This window comes from Ruditapes philippinarum, unplaced genomic scaffold, assembly GCF_026571515.1.
Source record: "Ruditapes philippinarum isolate M1 unplaced genomic scaffold, ASM2657151v2 ctg4834_1_1_1_1, whole genome shotgun sequence".
NCBI classification, from domain to species: Eukaryota; Metazoa; Mollusca; class Bivalvia; order Venerida; family Veneridae; genus Ruditapes; species Ruditapes philippinarum.
Window position 1 is genome coordinate 266,867 of NW_026858530.1, and position 22,033 is coordinate 288,899.

At 29.7% G+C, this 22,033-nt stretch overlaps 1 protein-coding gene across 1 annotated transcript in view; it reads right to left on the reverse strand.

Moving 5' to 3' along the window:
- The window catches only part of LOC132753504 (hemicentin-2-like), a 30,493-nt gene extending 9,050 nt beyond the window's left edge, over positions 1-21,443 (reverse strand). Inside the window, exons 1-10 of the mRNA XM_060743986.1 lie at positions 21,310-21,443; positions 19,278-19,565; positions 15,352-15,639; positions 14,591-14,878; positions 7,468-7,776; positions 6,846-7,130; positions 2,826-3,098; positions 2,078-2,215; positions 1,061-1,091; positions 786-856 (exon numbers count right to left, since the gene is read on the reverse strand). Of these exons, the coding sequence (XP_060599969.1) occupies positions 786-856; positions 1,061-1,091; positions 2,078-2,215; positions 2,826-3,098; positions 6,846-7,130; positions 7,468-7,776; positions 14,591-14,878; positions 15,352-15,639; positions 19,278-19,565; positions 21,310-21,370 (2,032 nt within the window). The 5' untranslated portion in view covers positions 21,371-21,443. The remainder of the gene's footprint in view (positions 1-785; positions 857-1,060; positions 1,092-2,077; positions 2,216-2,825; positions 3,099-6,845; positions 7,131-7,467; positions 7,777-14,590; positions 14,879-15,351; positions 15,640-19,277; positions 19,566-21,309) is intronic.
- Between the last annotated feature and the right edge of the window lie 590 nt (positions 21,444-22,033).

Below are 22,033 nucleotides of genomic sequence, written 5' to 3' on the forward strand. Positions count from 1 at the left end.
AACAACAACGATTCAGTGTGGACTAAGGCATGCAACAACAACAACAATCAGCAAATAGAAAGTGATTCTGATGATAAGTATTGGAATTTTGCTAAAAGTGACTTTTTCTGTAGCATTAATTATCATTCTTTATTGCAAATCAATTTGGAAACTCTTGCTCAATTTCTGACTTATCTGTTAAAGGAAGATTAAACAGTTATCTGTAATATTGGACTGATAGAGCAGATAGAGATGTATTGTCTGTTATTAGATATGGTTATGTAATACCATTTTTAGTTAAACCTCCGAGTTATATTATGAAAAATAACAAGTCAGCTATAGATCATTCGGATTTTGTTGAATCAGCTATTATTTATTATAAAAAATCATTTCAACGTGCAAATCATTTCTTGAATTCTGGACAAACATATTAAGTTCTCCTTTTCAGAAATCTTTATTTAAGGAATTTGTACCGGAAGTTTTCATATATTCTGATGCGTCAGCGGTGGCAGGTGCTGCATATATTGACTATGATGGTTCTGTGGCACACAAAATATGGTCAGATTATGAACGTTGTCAGAGTTCGACGAATTGGGAACTGTTAGCAATTCAATTTTGTCTGGATAATTTTATTTCAAAATTTAACGGTAAAACAGTTCAATGGCATACAGATAGTAAGAACTGTGTAAGCACAATGGAAAAGGGTAGCACAGATTTAGTGGTTGCATAATTTTGCATTTAAAATATTTATGTCATGCGCAGAAAATGATCTTTAAATGGTATTGAACGTAACAAAAAAATGATACCTGTCTCATATGATAATGAAGAATATGTTGTTTGAGCTTCAGATACCGTTTGAAGACTTTCATATGTCAATCTGAAATCATTAAGTATGTATAACAATAATGCATATCCTTATCACTTTATGTGAATTAAAAAAACATTTCAATAATTAAACTATTATACAATAGGAATATAAAAGAGTATGATTAAAAAACGTTTTCCTGCTTCGTTAATATTCAAATGAATTGCATAACTGAAACAAAAAAAAAAGATAATTTTATAATTATAAAATAAATACCTTCTTTCAGTTTCTGTAATTGCTTTGTCTCCTAAGAAGAAAGAAATATATTATAATTATATAAATCTATATATTATATGACGCACTTTACATTGATATTACCTTGATTAAGACTTTTTTTATTAAATATTGTATATTTATTATAGAAACATTTGTTTCACTTTTTGTGGGGTAACGATATTTTAATTATGAAGATGACACTTTTTCGTTTGAGTGAAACATGTGGCATTGTATCATGTTGAGTGAAAATATATACCATATTTCACAAAAAGCGAAAAAAAAAAACATTTTTATTTAATTTCATTATCAAAGAAAAATGGTTACGAATCCCCTCGCCTGCTTCGCCACTGCAATTGTACAGCGCACAGTAAAGATGCGTTACGCAGTTCAATTAACGTAAAAAGTTCGTGTGTTTATTTCATTTCATTTTATATTTTCAAGCGAAAAACAGAGTATTTATTTTGAAATTAATGTGAAATTTAATTGGTTTGCGGAATAGCGGTCTTGTTTTGATTGTTTTTGCACGCACTGTTTTGGCGCTACATTGTGACGTAACGTAAACAACTCCTTAAACGTTTGTACAGACTTTATGACTGTATAAAATATATTGATTTCCGGATTTGATTTCTTCGTTAGACCATTTTCTATCATTCTAGATAGTTTTTAAAACAGAATTCAACAAAAAGTTGTTTTATTTATTAGATTTTTTAAGCAAAATGGCGAAAGAAGTCCCTTGAAATAAATATGAGTTTTGACTCCGCCCACTTTCATATTTATATTTCATATTTATCTTTAACAAATGTGAAATACATTTGACTGATATAGCACCATATTTCATGGGTAAAATTAAATTGATATTTATATTCCAACTTAGGTCTTCTTAGATATTTTTTCTTCTTTGTTACAAAAGTAATTATATACATCATGATTATTTTCATAGGACAAGTAACTTGCTGTTACTCCTCGTTCATATCATTCACTTCTGTTCAAAGCTGGTCATTTATGAACATGTTTTACCTTCTTGTTTAGATTTCCTTTTCTTCACAATAATAACAGAGATAACGACAATAACAATTATTGCAATAACAGTCACAATCAATCCTCCGGCAATAGCACCTGTCTTTACAGATACGTTCTTATCAGTATTCTGTTTCTCTGCAGAAAAGATCAGAGAATTTTTTTTTTCTATGCAACATCTTAAAATTGGAAAAAACTTAACAGGCATTTTGAAATTTCTTATTAAACTCAGTGGAAAAGATGTCACTCAGTTGCAAGCTTAACCTTGCCAAATACTCGTATTTTTAATATCCATTACATTTCAAAACTTTGTTTGCATTTGTTTGGATATCAATAAGACAAATGACATGTGTGAGATACAAATAGATAATATTCAAATCCCACAAATACTTTTACCGGTAAAGTGAATTCTACATATATAAAACAAAGATATTGTGGATAATGAGTATATGTTTATATGTGGTAATTTACAAAATATTAAATAATTTATACTGTTAATAGAACAACATGGTAAATTATTAGCAATACTCGAGTAGTATTTTCATAACCCTTAATAGCATACAGCAGGCCAATCTTATCGAGAGGAAAACTATATTTTTCAAGTCGGAAGCTATTTATTATTTCAAACATATGGTTGGTTGTGATAAAAAAAATCAGGTATTGTCTCGTGTACTAATAAGTATATATCAATGGGTTAAATTAACTTCATTGGAAATAACCAATACCATTGATAAAATAATATACTTACGATCAACAATTATATCTATAATTGTCTCTGTAACAAAATCATGGTTTCGATATTTTTCCGAGGTTGCCTCAGCTCTACATGTATATATTCCATGATTTGTGCGATCAATGTCATGAAATGTCAAATAGGTACTGCTCAGGGTTTGTCCAATCCATTTTACTGTTGGTGTTGGATTTCCTGTTGCATTACATAGTACTGACAATGTCTGACCCTCATTTATTGCCACTGACTTCGTAATTATTCCATCTACCATAATGTGGGTAATTGGATTATCTGTATTGATTAGAAGACCGATATTTATTTGGAATGATATTATCTAATTCAAAATCATTTAACACTTGGTAAAATACAGAAATTATAACTTTTCAAACTATCATCTGTGTAACACTGGATTTTATTGATGTATGTTTATCTTTTTACGGTAAACATTTTAGGATGATATTGAAAGATTTACAGAATTATTGACTCTATGTTGATGTGATAATACATTTTGTCTGACATCATACGTCCTTCTACTCTGATCTATGTGGGAAGTTGGCAATAACTTGTAGAGATTAGGAATGTATGGATAAAGAATCCTGGAACACTAGTAAGGTTAACTGCCCAACGATACATACATGAAATATTGTTGAACACATTGTTTACCCCACACAAATTTGATTTCATATTTCTGTATTTGATTTATATGTTTTTCCTTAAAGTGAGGAGTCTTCGTAAGCATGATGCTATTGTGTTTTATACATCATGAATGATTAATTATAAGTGAAGTTTATACAAGCATTTTGAAGGTGGAAATGGATCATCAATAACGAATCTTGTTCCGCCACATATCATTATGTTAGGGTATATTCATATTTTGTTGCACAAAACTAGAGTTGAACAAAACATTGACTGTAATATATCAAAACCAGGCAACAGAGATTCACCTATAAGTATAGATACATGGTTTTCTCATTTTAAACAGTTGTTTTCTGTTGCTGATATTGATGGAGGTATTGGTGGAAATTTACCCGCTACAGTTAGTGAAGATGTAAATTCAGATGAAATAGATAATTTAGATGAGATTGAGAAGTTTCTATTTAATAGCCAAACATCTGAGGATGAAGTAAATGAAGCTGTTAAAAAATTAAAGTCTAACAAGGCAACTGGAGGCACACTAATACCTTCACATATCATTTATGGTTTAGATACTCTACTTCCTTATATGTGCAAATTATTTAATAAGATATTTATTTCTGGGATATTCCCTGAAAAATGGTGTCATTGTGTAATTATACCTGTTCATAAAAAAGGCAATTTGCTAAACCCTAATAATTATCGAGGAATATCCTTAATTGATGTCATAAGCAAAGTATATATTAATATTATTACCAACAGAATTACTTTTTACATTGAGGCATATGGAAAGCTTTCAGAATGTCAGGCAGGTTTTAGGAAAAACTATTGTACTACTGACAATGCTTTTATACTATACTCTATTGTATCTAAATATCTCCAACAGAAACGAAAGCCAGTTTATGTAGCTTTCATCGATTTTCAGAAAGCTTTTGATTCTATAGATCGGCCGATTTTATATGATATATTACGTAAAAACAAAATAACTGGTTGTTTGTATAACACAATTAAATCTATTTATGTATCGGTTAAAAGCTTTGTTAAATCTAAATCTGAAGTTTCTGATATTTTTGATTGCCCCACAGGATTACGTCAAGGCTGTAGTCTAAGTCCAATATTATTTGCATTATATATTAATGAATTACATGATTTGTTTTTAAGTAATAATATAAGGGGTATTCAATTGTATCCTGATACTCTGGAAATATTTATGATTATGTTTGCAGATGATATAGCGTCTGTATCTGATACTATCGTTGGTCTTCAACGACAGCTCAATTGTCTCCAAGATTTTTGTAATCAATATAAACTTGTTGTTAATATAGACAAAACAAAAATTATGGTTTTTAAAAATGGGGGACAATTGTCAAAACATGAACATTGGCACTATTCTGGTAAAAATATTGAAGTTGTTAAAGGATTTGATTATGTAGGTGTTCATTTTATCAGCAAATTATCTATGTACAAAATGGCAGAGCATATGTCTATTAAGGCAAAAAGAGTGTTTCTGTATATTCTAAGTTCTGTTCAGGAATATGGTTGCATACCTTATAATACTTTCTATAAAATATTTGATGTTAAGATAAAACCGATTATGCTGTATGGTTCGGAATTGTGGGGTCTTAGTAATATTTCCTGTATTGAATCACTCCATATATTTTGTTGTAAAAGATTTTTACAAGTAAACTCTAATGCTTGCAACTATGCAGTTATGGGTGACTTGGGACGATACCCAATGTATATCTACTCATCAAAAAATTGTATTAGATATTGGCTAAGACTGTTAAAAATGCCAAACAATAGATATCCTAAATTATGTTATAATATGCTATTATATTATGATACAATAGGTAGGAAAAATTGGGTTTCAGATATCAGAGAAAATTTATTTAGTAATGGTTTTGGCTATATTTGGGAAAACCAAAATGAAACTATTAATGATGATTTTTTGAATCTGTATGTCAATAGACTAAAAGATCAATATCTACAAAATTGGAGTGCCAAATGTATGCTTAATAAGAAATTGACATATTATTCATCATATAAAACAAGATTTACAGTTGAATATTATGTACATGTCCTAGATATTGTCAAATTTCGAAAATGTTTTGCTTCTTTTAGATGCTCTGTTCACAATCTTCTTATTGAAACAGGTAGACATTATGGCTTAAGTAGAGAAGAACGTATATGTCCTTATTGTGAAACTTCAATAGAGGACGAGTTCCATTTTATGTTAATCTGTCCTCTATATAATGATATACGTTGCCAATATATTTCGGAAAATTACAGAATGCTACCAACACTTGCTAAATTTTATTCATTAATGTCTAACGAAAATGAAATTAGAAACACTGCAATGTATTTGTTCTATGCATTAGATAAAAGACAAGGTTTCTTAGATATTTTTCAATGAATACTGAAATACTGTTAGTTTTGTATTTAATCATGTCTGTATCACTCACTGTTTATGTATGTATATTATATATATGTTGTAAATGTTTATGGGCCGGAGGCCTAAAGACTTATCAATAAAAAATCTTGATAACAAAAAAAATCTTGGTAATAGCGTTATTTCATTCAGCTTTATTAGTGCATGTAATTTCAAATTATATTTGGCAAACATGTTTTTGGTTTAATTTATTTACGATAACTTTTTTAAAACCTTTTGTATCTATAAGGAGTGTACTGAATATAACAACCAGACGATACATATAAAAGCCGGGAAGGCCTGATATTGCAATAAAAATATTGTCAACTCTCTTTTTTCATTTCTTAGTATATATGCATGATAAATATGAAATTACTGCACCAAGAGCGAAACATTTAGATATATGAATTTCATTGCAATCGCATTTTCTAGATTGAGTAAGTAAATAACATAATTATTAAAAACAAATTGCATATTTGTAATTCTTGAACAATGTCCATATATCTGTAATATACCAGGATGAACAATTCGATTTACAAAAAAAATATATGTCTTGTTCCGTTATATCGTTATACTTTGTGATATGTAAACATTGCATAACGAAACAAAACAGCTGTTTGCAGTCTTAAAGATTGCATCAAGATAATGTCCATTTAGAAATGGGTATTCAGTTAAGTTCGAATAAGCTCTAAATGGACTGTCCGCTCGGCAGTTTCATTTTTGCATTCAGAAACATATTGTTTAAAATAGCTGTGTCCCATGTGGTGCCCCAATATTTGTTGCTACGTTCCTTATAGTATAAATAGTCCTTTGAAAATAACAATTGTTTATCATAAATCTCAATGATGGCAGTGTTAAACATGCATACAAACTTTCATCTACTTTAAAATGTTTCACTTTCATGGCAAAATAAAAAAGAAATATGTACAAAACTGTAGGAAATAGACAGAAAAGACTGTACTGGTTTTTATACTTACATTCCACTTCTAATTTCACAGATGGAGACTTTATAGTTGAACCTTTGACCAGTGTAAAATAATTATCAAGCTGACAAGATACAGAAGAACCATCCATCTGTGACGTCATAGTTGGTAAATTTAGTCTTCTAGAATCACTGTTGTCTGGTGTTCCATATTGTTTATGCCATCTTGCAGTAGATGCTGGATTACCATAATCTTTGGAAGAGCAATAAATGCTTTTTCCTGTTTGATTTTCAAGGAAAGGAAATTCTAATGTTGGTATAGATGGAGTAGCTGGAGGCCCTGAAATAAATAACATGTATGTACAAAGCAATTGATTTAAGTCATGAAAACTTATTCAAAACAAAAAGACACATCCTTTTACATTATTAATATTCACTGCTTATAGTTGCACAACAAATAAAATGATGTGTATCTAATTTTTGTTTTCCTTTACAAAAAGAAAAAAATGACTATTTAATTCCATAAAAAATATTCTGCAAATAAATCTGAATATACAAGGTTAAGTTTATAAATATTACATGTGACCTGATAGAAATGAAACATTTAATTAGCAATTATCAATGATAAAATAACATATTAAACAAATAAAAGCATTAATGATTCAACATATACATACAATACACCTTAATAGCTTGTTGTGCACTGGGTCTGTTATCTTGCCCTGATACAAAAGACTGACAAAAAATAACTTTTCTGTCATCAGCTTTTCTAGGTGTAAATGATACAACACTTTTCACCGAGATAAGATTTCCTTGACTGATGTTGGTGTTCTGTATGTTTGTTAGACTAGATGAACCTTTCCACCACGTAACAGTCGCTGCTGGTCTTGTTGCTGAGGTAATACATTCCATAGTGATGGGATCATTCTCTAGCAATATCATACTACCAGTTGTCTTGTTGGTTAGTGTAGGTGTTGTTGCATGTACTATAAATATCAAAAACAATACAACTCTGTAACATTAACATAATGATGTATATATCTTTTAAAAATGAATTCAAAGACTAGTTAAATTCATTTGGCATGAATCATATTGATCTGCAAATTCATATTTGTTTGAAGATGTATTTGTTAAAAATTAATTATTTTGAAATTTGGGTGATTAGTCTGAAAAATGTGCCAAACTTTAGTATGTAAAAAGAAGCACTATACATATATATTTCAAATGAAAAATGTTGAAAGCTACAATCTTTTATTAAAGATAAAAAAACAATAGCAAAAGGGCCATGATGACCCTACTATTCTTAGCTGAATATAAATATTGCCCATTACAAGGGACAAGTAATATTGAAAACTATAAATAAAGCAGAAATAAAACTTAAATCTTAAACCAATATTACAAAGTTCATTTTCGTGTCGGAAACAGTGCAAGTGTAAAACCTTAACTGGTTGCTATTGCTAAGGGAAAACAACAGTTGTATTAGATGTCACCGTTTGCTACACAAATGAATAGTTTTTTCTGGAAGTCTGTGCCTGCTATGAATTCCAGTGGTAAATACAATCATTGTTATTGAAAGCTAAAGTTTGGTGGTTGCAATGAACATTTACAGTTTGTTATGACAAGAGGGCCAAGATGACCATAGATCGCTCACCTGACCAATCGAATTCATCCGAGCAATTACCAAGACAAGCATCCTGACCATGTTTCAAGACAATTGAGTCAAAAATGTGACCACTAGAGTGTTAACAAGGCTTTTATTATCATATTTGGGCAGTGTGACCTAGTTTTCAACCCAAGGTGACCCATATTCAAACCTGACATAGATATCATCAAAACGATATTTCAGACCAACTGATTTTATTTGAATAAGATTGGAAGAAATCACTAAGAGATATCTAATGCCGAATTTCCTATTCCTATCTTTTTTAAGATTTTCTTTGATTTTACTAAATATTTTATGGAAAATCAATGACCCCATAGGGCAAGACCAAATATGACACCATGGCTTTTACTTCAGAAAATTCGTGATACACCCAATAGAAGATCCATGCTAAATATCTCAGCTCTAACTCCTTCGATTTTTTAAAAAAAAAGTTTTTGTTTTCATTTCTTTATGCTGCCATGGTAACCAGAATCATGCATGTTATATATTTCTTTGAATAATTTTAAAAGTGACTACCCGAAGTACATTCCTGTAAAGTTTTAATGAAATTTGCTAAGCGGTATTTTGGCAAAAACTGCAGAAAGGCTGAGGTCAGGGTTGCCAAAATATATTTGTAACTGGTTAATGCAAAATGTTTTTTTTTTTCACGAAACAATGTCCCTATGAAATGTTGATATGATTCTGCACTGAAAGTCCAGAAAAAGTATGTTTGTTGAAATAAACATGAATTATTGATCCATTCCAATTTAAATGCTTGAAGAAGTCAATTTCACAGAAAATATTAAAAAGAGTGACAATGAAAAGAAAACTGGCTAGAAGTATTCTACCCCAATGCGAGATTGATAGATATCATAAGACAATCAATCAAGGCATTCCTAACTAATAAACTGCCAATGCAAAAAACAAAAACAGAATGTGAAATCATGTGAAAGTAAAGACTAAAACAATGAAATGTATAAGAAATAATTAAATGATGGTATCAGAACATTATTGAAAGACGTGTACTTTTTCACTAGTTGATGAATGGAGAAAATTAATGCTTTTGACTATCGATGCATATTAAAACTGAAGTGATTCAGCAAACAATTGCCATATAAGAGGTTCAAATAGCAAAACATAGATAAGTCTGACTGTAAATTAGTTTATTGTAAACATCCATGTAAATGATCTACTGATAATGTTTGTCCATTAGTTTTTTTCTCATAGAGCTCATCATATAATTAACTTGCAAGTTAATATTACATTTATTATCTCCTGAAAAAGCAAAGTTCCTCCCTATTTCCCATGTCGATAATGTATCAATATAAGATATATATTACGGTAAAGAATATATTTGTTTGAAATTAACAGATCTAGTAGGAAAATCAAGTCAACCCTGATTTTGCTAAACAGATCGTTTTGATTTTATAAACCTCTTTATATGTCAGATAAACATAGAATGCCGTATTAGCTTAAACAAGAGCATCAAAAAGGCCGGGCAATATACGCTCGAACAAAACTTCGAATAATCAAAAATAATCTTTTAATTTAGGAAGAAACCCGTTCATAAAACTTTAGATTTTTTTCTCAACGATTCGTTTCATACTGAATAGCATCCCTTAGGTTAAAGACTTATGAAGGTCTAAAAGGCAAGGCGGCATGCCAAATATGCAAGCTTTGAGCACAGTAGTTGTCCACCATAAGATTTGATGTGTTTTCTAATATATTAATCTACATAAGGTATGGTAACCCCCTGGACAGGACTAATTTTGACCTAAGGTTCATGGTTAATACACTTTTTGTCGAAGACTATAAACTGGTTCTAAATGCAATTAGTTAAACTCTTGGCTAAAAAAGTGAAGAAGTCAATAATCTTAAGATATGTTAATAAGTCTCCATAAGAAGAGTGCCATTAATTAAGGCTTAATATCATACATTAAATTGATATCATAACGTTCATATCTGAACCTCTCATATTGCAAATGTGATTAAGTTTTTTTTCTTTTTTCCCATATATCCTTTTTCACGTGCTGTCACTTAGTTTTTAATCAAAGAAGTCTTATATTGACACTAAAGCTAGAAATCCCGAAATCATTAGAACAAAACTTTCTCAAATATTGTAAGGATATCTGAGATAAAAATATATTATCTCTAGTGTTTATAAGGTTTTAATTTATTTAACCCCAGATACCCTTATTTGTACGTGAGCTAGAATAATAAAAACAACCTTTCTGGCCAATTTAGATCAGCTTAAAATTACTTTAAATTAGCTAAAAGTGTAATCCCTAGAGTGAAAACAATGTTTTTCTACGTTTGGTCCGTGTGAACATTTTTTTCTCAGGAAGGCCGATGTTCAAAGCTTAGCAAAAAACATCAAAACAATCTTCATAACAAATTTTCAGAATATTTGAGTGGAAAATATAACCTGTGGAATGTTAACAAAGTTTTTCCATATTTGGGCAGTGTGACCTTGTGGCTGACCCCAAGTGACCTATATTCAAATTTGAGCTAAAAACTATCTTATCAACCTTTCTAACAAATTTCAAGGTAAGTTAACAAATCCTAATATTTAATAATTTTACGGTCAATGTCAATGACAGGTCAATGTCAAAACTAAATTAATCGTCAGAAGGTTTATTTCGTCCAAGTATAGATCAAGTTCGTGCATAAATAACACAAAATCGATCACTGTTGCCTCATTTGGCCATTACTTGACCAAAAATTATTCAACCTAAAACCTGTAAAAAACGAACAAGAACTTGTAAATCCTAAAAAATTTCATTGAAATATCAGTGGTATTACAGGAGGAGTTCGGACAGATCTAAAAACAATAAAGTCATTAAAAGGCCATAACTCTGACGGAAATAAATAAAGCGAAAAATATCAATGAGATGCACAACTGGTATTGATCATTCCTATACCGTTTTGATCACTTTGCACCAGAATTGTTTTAGAAGAAATCAAGACAAGCTTCTATGTAGCTTGCATCACAAAAAAGAACTTTTTATTCAAGGGCCATAATTCAACCAAATATCATTTTACCGGAAAACCAGATACCGAAAAGAACAAGATAATTTCATTTATTTCACCTTGATAATCAATGTCAATTAAGGTCAAGGTTCGATCTTAAGTGTTCAATTTGTTTGCATTTGAAGGAAAACTTCTTTTGTCAAAGTATAAATCAAAAACTTAAAGTCAGTTCAACCTTTAAGAATGTCTAATCAAAAAGGTTAGTTTGATAAAGTATAACGATAGACCACAATTCATTTATTTATTATAAAGTTTTAGTCAAAATAGCAAAAATCTATGAAATTTCAAAAAATTTACATGCAAAGTCATTGTCATAAATGAGCCGAGATCAATTTGAGTTTGATTATACATGCAGGTTTTATCCTAAAGAAAATTGAATGTAGTATTTCTGTATGAAGTTTATCCATTCATTTATAATAAAATTGCAGAAAGAATGAAAATTTAGATATTTTGACATTCAAGGCCAATGCCATTTATAGTAAAGGTCTAGGTTTTCTGATTTACTTGAAGGCCTATACAGACGATAATGAAGTTCAAGTAGTTAAAAGACAGCCTAATTTCAACATAATTTCAAAATGCTGGGCATAATTTTTGATGTAAATTTGAAACAAATGATACATATAAACTATGAAGATAAATTAATTAAGATTCAAAATTTAATAAATCATTGGAAAAGGAGAATTCTCACTCCAATAGGAAAAATCGCAGTTATCAAAACGCTTTTAATTTCAATTTTAAACCATCTTTTTATAGCCCTACCATCACCACCTCAGAACATGATAAATAAACTTAACAATATGTTTTATGATTTTATATGGCAAGCAAATGTTAAAATAAAAAATACTGTAAATATACTGTTATGGTTAAGGACTATTCAGAGGTAGGTTTAAAAATGTTAAACTTAAATGCTTTTATAATGGCTTTAAAGATAAGCTGGTTCAAAAGAATGATTAGCGATGCCTGTTGGAAAAACATTTATAAATGAATTTGATATGCAAAAAATATTTCACTGTGGAAAACATTACATAGATAAAATTGCAAAAAGCATTTCAAACGTTTTTTGGAAGGACACTTTTAATGCTTTTTCTACATATATAGATAAGTATCCTATCAATAACGAATCTTTCGCAGAACTACCATTGTTTTATAACGATAAATTACTAATTGGCAATAAAAGTATATTTCTTAATTCATGGTTTAAAGCCGGTGTATATTATATCGGAGATATGTTTGATTCTTACGGTGCTTTTCTCTCATTAGAAGATTTTAATAATATATTCAGGCTTAATGCAAACTTTTAATCTTTCATGGAATTAAAATATGATAAATGAAATGATGACAAAATTTAATTTTAGTATGAATGACGTAAAAAAAACTTGTGGACCAAAATTGCCTCCTTATGTAAAAAACATAATTATTAACAATGAAGGATCAAAACAGAGTTACAATTATTTGAATACTAATATAATACAACCAACAAGTAAAGCAACCTGGATGAAAAAGCTTGATCTTCATTTTGAGGAAAGAAAATGGAAAGAAATTTACGAAATGCCATTTAACATAACAAAAGATTCCAGGATACAGTGGTTTCAAATTAGGATTCTTCATAGAATAATTGGCACTAACTATTATTTACATAAAATTAAATATAATGATAATCCTCTTTGTACCTTTTGTAAAAATGAAAACGAAACTATCGAACATTTGTTTTGGCAATGTAGTTTTGTAAAGGACATCATTGATATCTATTTCAAAACAAAAAAGAATATTTTTCTGTCATTTACTGCAGACGAAATGATTTTTGGCTTAACAGATGAAAGTCCTTTATCAAAAACTAAAAATCTAATTTTAATTTACTTTAAGATGTATATTTATCAATGTAGAATGCAAAAGAGTATTCCCACAGTTTTTGGAGCTAAAAAATATATAACATATTGTTACAACATTGAAAAAGAGACTGCAATGATAAATAAAAATGTTGAAACCTTTAATTCCGCGTGGAATTCTTATCTAATTTTCCTTTCTGCAGATTAACACAATATTTTTGTTTCCTCTCTTCTTATAATTATTATTACTTTTATTATAATTATTATTACTATTATTATTATTATTCTCTACATATATGCAGACTTAAACTTTTAGGCTGTACTGACCGATACAAAAACTACACATCAAACTATTATATTTTTACCCCGCTTAAAATAGCTTTAGAGATAAGTAAATGACTGAAAAGATGAATAGATATGATCAATAACAATATCAAAAGCGCAGACTGCAGTGAGAGAGTGCAGATGAATGAGTGTAGTATGTAAAATGAATTATTTTTCTTTTATGATATGTTCTGTTTTTTACTTTGAATTCATTTATAGTTATATGTTTATATACCCATGCTGTAAATACAATGTTTATATAATTATTTGATCAAAAAAAAAAAAAAAAATGTCGCCTGTTGAAAAAAAAAAAAAAGTTAAAGGACAGCCACCTACCAAATAACAAAGTTATAGACACTTATAGCAAAAATCAGAAAGCATTAAGCAAAAGTCAGATATTTAACCTTGAAAGTCTAGTTCATTTTTAGAAGGTCAAGATTATCTGGTATAATTGAATGTCTTGTACTAAGGGTTGATGGGCCAAGTATGAAGATCATACACCAAGTGATGGTCAATGTACAAGTTTGCGGACGGCAACGTCATCGGCAACGACAGGGCCGACAGGACTATAACAATACTTCATTTTTTTTTAAATCAAGCTTTATATTGGAAAAAATACAAGCAATATTTCAATATATGACCTTGAAGACCAATGTCATTTATGAATAAAGGTCAAGTTTAGTCTTGTCTTTTTGAAGGTCTTATTAGTATTTTCTACTTGTAAGTCAAGTATGAAGAATATACATTGAACTGAAAAAGTAATGATGAACGTTAAAGTCTGCGGATGGCAATTACACAATGGCTGTAGCAATACTTCAAAAGAAGTCGAATTAAAAATGTATCCTGAAAATATGTGATGTTTTATGTACATGACTACTCGCAAAACAAATCATGTCATTCGGGTGTAAATTATGCGGTAAATTACTAAAAATTATAATAAATTCTAAGACTCAACTGCTTTTCAGAAAAAAACTGTACCTGTAACATAAATTGATGATTTATAAGAAACAACAGCTTGACTCTCAGGTTGTGTGTTAAAGGCCTTACAATAGACCTGTTTGGTATGATCACTGTTCTGTGGGTTGAACGTGAATGTTTTAGAGATGGATCTTTGTTTCTCTTGTGTTCCAATATACCATACTATTGTAGCAGCTGGTTTGCTTACGCTTGTTTCACATGTCAGTGTTTTAGTTACACCACTAACAACTTGTAGTTGTCCAGAAACTGTATTTGATCCATCTTTGAGAGTAGCAATTGAGACTTGGACTGATGTAAATAAATGTTAACCTGTTAGTTTAACTCTGTATGATATGTTTTCAAGTCCCTGGCTTTAATGTTAAAAGCAATGCAAGAACACGTTTCTACTTAAAAAAACACATAATCATAATTTACATAACATGTACTCATATCGGTAAAATATCTATTTTACCCCTTTGAAATCATCCCTTAATTATTTCTTAGACCTGTATTTAAATAGGTCAATAAACAAAATTACATTTAACAAAGTCAACTTACATTACATCTTAAATAAGTAAATAATCAATAAAGATAACAATCTGATGCACACTTTAATTGTTCTTATTTCCCAATAGAAATAATGCGAACTTTGTTTTCAATCATGTCCTGTAAGCACAGTCAAATATTCCCTGTACATTGCTTTGAACTGTTAGATGGGCATTCCCAGCAGTTAATACCATTTAATTGAAAAAATACAAAGCAAAAGATAATGTTATAAAAACCTTGCACATTTAATGATGCTTTATATGAAGTGACAGCTTGACTCTCAGGTTGTGTGTTAAAGGCTTTACAGTAGACCCGTTTGGTATGGTCACTGTTCTGTGGATTGAACGTGAAGGTTTTAGATGTAGATCTTTGTTTCTCTTGTGTTCCAATATACCATACTATTGTAGCTGCTGGTCTGCTTACACTTGTTTCACATGTCAGTGTTTTACTTATACCACTTACAACTTGTAATTGTCCAGAAACTGTACTTGATCCATCCTTGAGAGTAGCAATTGAGACTTGGACTGATGTAAATATAAATAAACAGTTAATATTTTAACAGACAGTAAACCCTCAATTACTACAAGACCTGTGTTACATGCATGGAAGGACAATTGTGTTGTGTGGTATTTCTAACTTTTTTTATTGTGATATTTCTCAGTTTTTTGTTTGTTTTTTGTCCGTTTTTGTTCGATAAAAAATGTTTTTTCTATTGATGACAATTTACACTGAACCAAATTTCAAAATGATCACCCATTAAATTGCAATGTTTTTGAAACACTTGATTTTTCTTTTAATACTCAACTTGTATTTACCTAAATCTTCTATCATATACTTTTAAGTCATCTGTTTCCTACCTACATATTAATACTGATGTTCATATCAAAATCCTTCATGCATTACTAACCAAAGAATCAAAAACTAATACCAGTCACATGCAGCACGACGAAGTTATCATTGTATAAAATATGGAAAATATACCGTGTCACATATGCTCATTGTAAACTAAAGATATTGCATGTCTTTTTTTCCAATTATTTATAGTAAATAGTAGTTGTAATAGTATATATAGTGTATAGCAAATTTGATTTTTGACAAAGTCTCGAAATATGTAGCAGATCCATGATTGTAAGCCTGTAATATATCTACACAAGTCCAGATCGATTTTGCAAATGACAAATATAATTTGCACTACCTTATTTTCAGATTTACCTATATAGTGGTCGGACCCATAATGCTTTTGAAATGCAGCAACAAGAACATAGTCTTTCGACATTAGATGTCACATGCATGGAATGGTTTTACTTAACGATCTTCATCCGGATACAGGTTAAATGTTAGATGTACTGTTTATAAATGAGCTCAATTAAACAGAACCTACAACAGTTTGCCGTTTGTTTTGTTTTTTTTTGTCATTTTAAAATAGTCCATTCTTCCATGGAGACATGTTAACTAATTAAAGTTTACAAAATCTTAAAAACTTCGTGATAATTGAATAAATGTATTGTTGTTGTTGAAACATAGTAGCATTTAACGTTTTTGTAATACAGTTAAAATTGTCTTAACGAATTATATATTGTAACAAGAAACATTTACATTTAATATCTGTTTAAAAAACATCATAATTATATAGCAGAAAATCCGAAAAATATCACATTGACACCCTTTTTCTCAATAATAATATTGACAATAATATAACGCTTACATTTAGCGCGTCTTACGAAAATGACGTCACGTCAAAATATATGCACGGTTCTAAATGCAATTAGTTAAACTCTTGGCTAAAAAAGTGAAGAAGTCAATAATCTTAAAATATGTTAATAAGTCTCCATAAGAAGAGTGCCATTAATTAAGGCTTAATATCATACATTAAATTGATATCATAACGTTCATATCTGAACCTCTCATATTGCAAATGTGATTAAGTTTTTTTTCTTTTTTCCCATATATCCTTTTTCACGTGCTGTCACTTATTTTTTAATCAAAGAAGTCTTATATTGACACTAAAGCTAGAAATCCCGAAATCATTAGAACAAAACTTTCTCAAATATTGTAAGGATATCTGAGATAAAAATATATCATCTCTAGTGTTTATAAGGTTTTAATTTATTTAACCCCAGATACCCTTATTTGTACGTGAGCTAGAATAATAAAAACAACCTTTCTGGCCAATTTAGATCAGCTTAAAATTACTTTAAATTAGCTAAAAGTGTAATCCCTAGAGTGAAAAGAAGGTTTTTCTACGTTTGGTCCGTGTGAACATTTTTTCTCAGGAAGGCCGATGTTCAAAGCTTAGCAAAAAACATCAAAACAATCTTCATAACAAATTTTCAGAATATTTGAGTGGAAAATATAACCTGTGGAATGTTAACAAAGTTTTTCCATATTTGGGCAGTGTGACCTTGTGGCTGACCCCAAGTGACCTATATTCAAATTTGAGCTAAAAACTATCTTATCAACCTTTCTAACAAATTTCAAGGTAAGTTAACAAATCCTAATATTTAATAATTTTACGGTCAATGTCAATGACAGGTCAATGTCAAAACTAAATTAATCGTCAGAAGGTTTATTTCGTCCAAGTATAGATCAAGTTCGTGCATAAATAACACAAAATCGATCACTGTTGCCTCATTTGGCCATTACTTGACCAAACATTATTCAACCTAAAACCTGTAAAAAACGAACAAGAACTTGTAAATCCTAAAAAGTTTCATTGAAATATCAGTGGTATTACAGGAGAAGTTCGGACAGATCTAAAAACAATAAAGTCATTAAAAGGCCATAACTCTGACGGAAATAAATAAAGCGAAAAATATCAATGAGATGCACAACTGGTATTGATCATTTCTATACCGTTTTGATCACTTTGCACCAGAATTGTTTTAGAAGAAATCAAGACAAGCTTCTATGTAGCTTGCATCACAAAAAAGAACTTTTTATTCAAGGGCCATAATTCAACCAAATATCATTTTACCGGAAAACCAGATACCGAAAAGAACAAGATAATTTCATTTATTTCACCTTGATAATCAATGTCAATTAAGGTCAAGGTTCGTCTAAAGTGTTCAATTTGTTTGCATTTGAAGGAAAACTTCTTTTGTCAAAGTATAAATCAAAAACTTAAAGTCTGTTCAACCTTTAAGAATGTGTAATCAAAACGTTTAGTTTGATAAAGTATAACGATAGACCGCAATTCATTTATTTATTATAAAGTTTTAGTCAAAATAGCAAAAATCTATGAAATTTCAATAAATTTACATGCAAAGTCATTGTAATAAATGAGCCGAGATCAATTTAAGTTTGATTATACATGCAGGTTTTATCCTAAAGAAAATTGAATGTGGTATTTGTGTATGAAGTTAATCCATTCATTTATAATAAAATTGCAGAAAGAATGAAAATTTAGATATTTTGACATTCAAGGCCAATGCCATTTATAGTAAAGGTCTAGGTTTTCTGATTTACTTGAAGGCCTATACAGACGATAATGAAGTTCAAGTAGTTAAAAGACAACCACCTACCAAATAACAAAGTTATAGACACTTATAGCAAAAATCAGAAAGCATTAAGCAAAAGTCAGATATTTAACCTTGAAAGTCTAGTTCATTTTTAGAAGGTCAAGATTATCTGGTATAATTGAATGTCTTGTACTAAGGGTTGATGGGCCAAGTATGAAGATCATACACCAAGTGATGGTCAATGTACAAGTTTGCGGACGGCAACGTCATCGGCAACGACAGGGCCGACAGGACTATAACAATACCTCATTTTTTTTAAATCAAGCTTTATATTGGATAAAATACAAGCAATATTTCAATATATGACCTTGAAGACCAATGTCATTTATGAATAAAGGTCAAGTTTAGTCATGTCTTTTTGAAGGTCTTATTAGTATTTTCTACTTGTAAGTCAAGTATGAAGAATATACATTGAACTGAAAAAGTAATGATGAACGTTAAAGTCTGCGGATGGCAATTACACAATGGCTGTAGCAATACTTCAAAAGAAGTCGAATTAAAAATGTATCCTGAAAATATGTGATGTTTTATGTACATGACTACTCGCAAAACAAATCATGTCATTCGGGTGTAAATTATGCGGTAAATTACTAAAAATTATAATAAATTCTAAGACTCAACTGCTTTTCAGAAAAAAACTGTACCTGTAACATAAATTGATGATTTATAAGAAACAACAGCTTGACTCTCAGGTTGTGTGTTAAAGGCCTTACAATAGACCTGTTTGGTATGATCACTGTTCTGTGGGTTGAACGTGAATGTTTTAGAGATGGATCTTTGTTTCTCTTGTGTTCCAATATACCATACTATTATAGCAGCTGGTTTGCTTACGCTTGTTTCACATGTCAGTGTTTTAGTTACACCACTAACAACTTGTAGTTGTCCAGAAACTGTACTTGATCCATCCTTGAGAGTAGCAATTGAGACTTGGACTGATGTAAATATAAATAAACAGTTAATATTTTAACAGACAGTAAACCCTCAATTACTACAAGACCTGTGTTACATGCATGGAAGGACAATTGTGTTGTGTGGTATTTCTAACTTTTTTTATTGTGATATTTCTCAGTTTTTTGTTTGTTTTTTGTCCGTTTTTGTTCGATAAAAAATGTTTTTTCTATTGATGACAATTTACACTGAACCAAATTTCAAAATGATCACCCATTAAATTGCAATGTTTTTGAAACACTTGATTTTTCTTTTAATACTCAACTTGTATTTACCTAAATCTTCTATCATATACTTTTAAGTCATCTGTTTCCTACCTACATATTAATACTGATGTTCATATCAAAATCCTTCATGCATTACTAACCAAAGAATCAAAAACTAATACCAGTCACATGCAGCACGACGAATTTATCATTGTATAAAATATGGAAAATATACCGTGTCACATATGCTCATTGTAAACTAAAGATATTGCATGTCTTTTTTTCCAATTATTTATAGTGAATAGTAGTTGTAATAGTATATATAGTGTATAGCAAATTTGATTTTTGACAAAGTCTCGAAATATGTAGCAGATCCATGATTGTAAGCCTGTAATATATCTACACAAGTCCAGATCGATTTTGCAAATGACAAATATAATTTGCACTACCTTATTTTCAGATTTACCTATATAGTGGTCGGACCCATAATGCTTTTGAAATGCAGCAACAAGAACATAGTCTTTCGACATTAGATGTCACATGCATGGAATGGTTTTACTTAACGATCTTCATCCGGATACAGGTTAAATGTTAGATGTACTGTTTATAAATGAGCTCAATTAAACAGAACCTACAACAGTTTGCCGTTTGTTTTTTTTTTTTTGTCATTTTAAAATAGTCCATTCTTCCATGGAGACATGTTAACTAATTAAAGTTTACAAAATCTTAAAAACTTCGTGATAATTGAATAAATGTATGGTTGTTGTTGAAACATAGTAGCATTAAACGATTTTGTAATACAGTTAAAATTGTCTTAACGAATTATATATTGTAACAAGATACATTTACATTTAATATCTGTTTAAAAAACATCATAATTATATAGCAGAAAATCAGAAAAATATCACATTGACACCCTTTTTCTCAATAATAATATTGACAATAATATAACGCTTACATTTAGCGCGTCTTACGGAAATGACGTCACGTCAAAATATATGCACGGTCGTTTAATGCACATGACTCAAACGTCCAATATGAAAATATTTAATAAAAAGGTAATAAAAGGTAATAAAAATTTATATAATATTCGGATCATATACTTCACATATGACAACAACATCCATATAAGATTTCGTATTTTGTTGCTATGTCTGATTTTTATTTATCACAAACCTACTATTATAAACCAATTTACTTTAACAGGTGTATTTTCATTCAATGGTTATAGCATAGGAAGATTCAAAAGTTAATTTATGTATTTCGTTATCTTGATTCTGTAAAAGTTCATGTACATTTTGCAATATTAACTGGAAAATAATATAATTTATAGCCGTACTTGATCCATCTTTGAGTGTAGCAATTGATACTTGAACTGTAAGTATAAATATACAGTTCAGGCTGTATTGTTTAAAGCTGTAGGATAATTTTTAAACGATTAAGCTTATTGTTATGAATATACTGCTGAATCAATGAAATGTGCTTGTAAGTCGGATATAATCGTAATTTATATATAACTCACCGGCATAAAGAAAAGGTATTAATCCAATGTAAAACACATACACGCTATAAAGTCTTTCCATCTTTTAAATTAAATGTCATACATAATAAAAAGTAAAATATATTAATTTGTTATTGTATACAAATTATCATTAACCGTACTGTCCGTTTATGACAATTATTTAGTGACGCAGCGGAAATGACCGCTATAACGGTGTAAAACAGTTATCATATCTTATTTCTAATCTTTAGACACGCAGGCTTCCGATATCAATTAAAATATCAACAAATTAATCAATTATCAGTGTAGTGCAGTAGGTAACGTTGTCAGTTACTCTTTTAGTTGAATATCAATGCAAGACTGATTTGGACTGTACTTTTTCTCGAAAATAATTTCTAAATATAAGTAATCAAATACGAATATGTTATATTTTTCTTGGCGTAAAGAAGTATTAAGTGTTGTGTTAATTTATATTAACTTCTCATTTTACATTTATTTGTTTTCAAAAGTAATATCTAGCAAATTTGTACAATCTAATACTGAATACTAAACGGAATGAATACATGGATACAAGTTGTTTCAACATTATTTCAGTTGGCACGAAATACTCGTGCAGTGCAAAAGTATTCTGACTACTGCATACTTCACACTACACAGGTTAAAATAGTATTATCGGTATATTTAAATTATTAGATATTATAAAAAAACTGCCTTTATTTTCCAATTCATTTGCATTTTCAGTAAA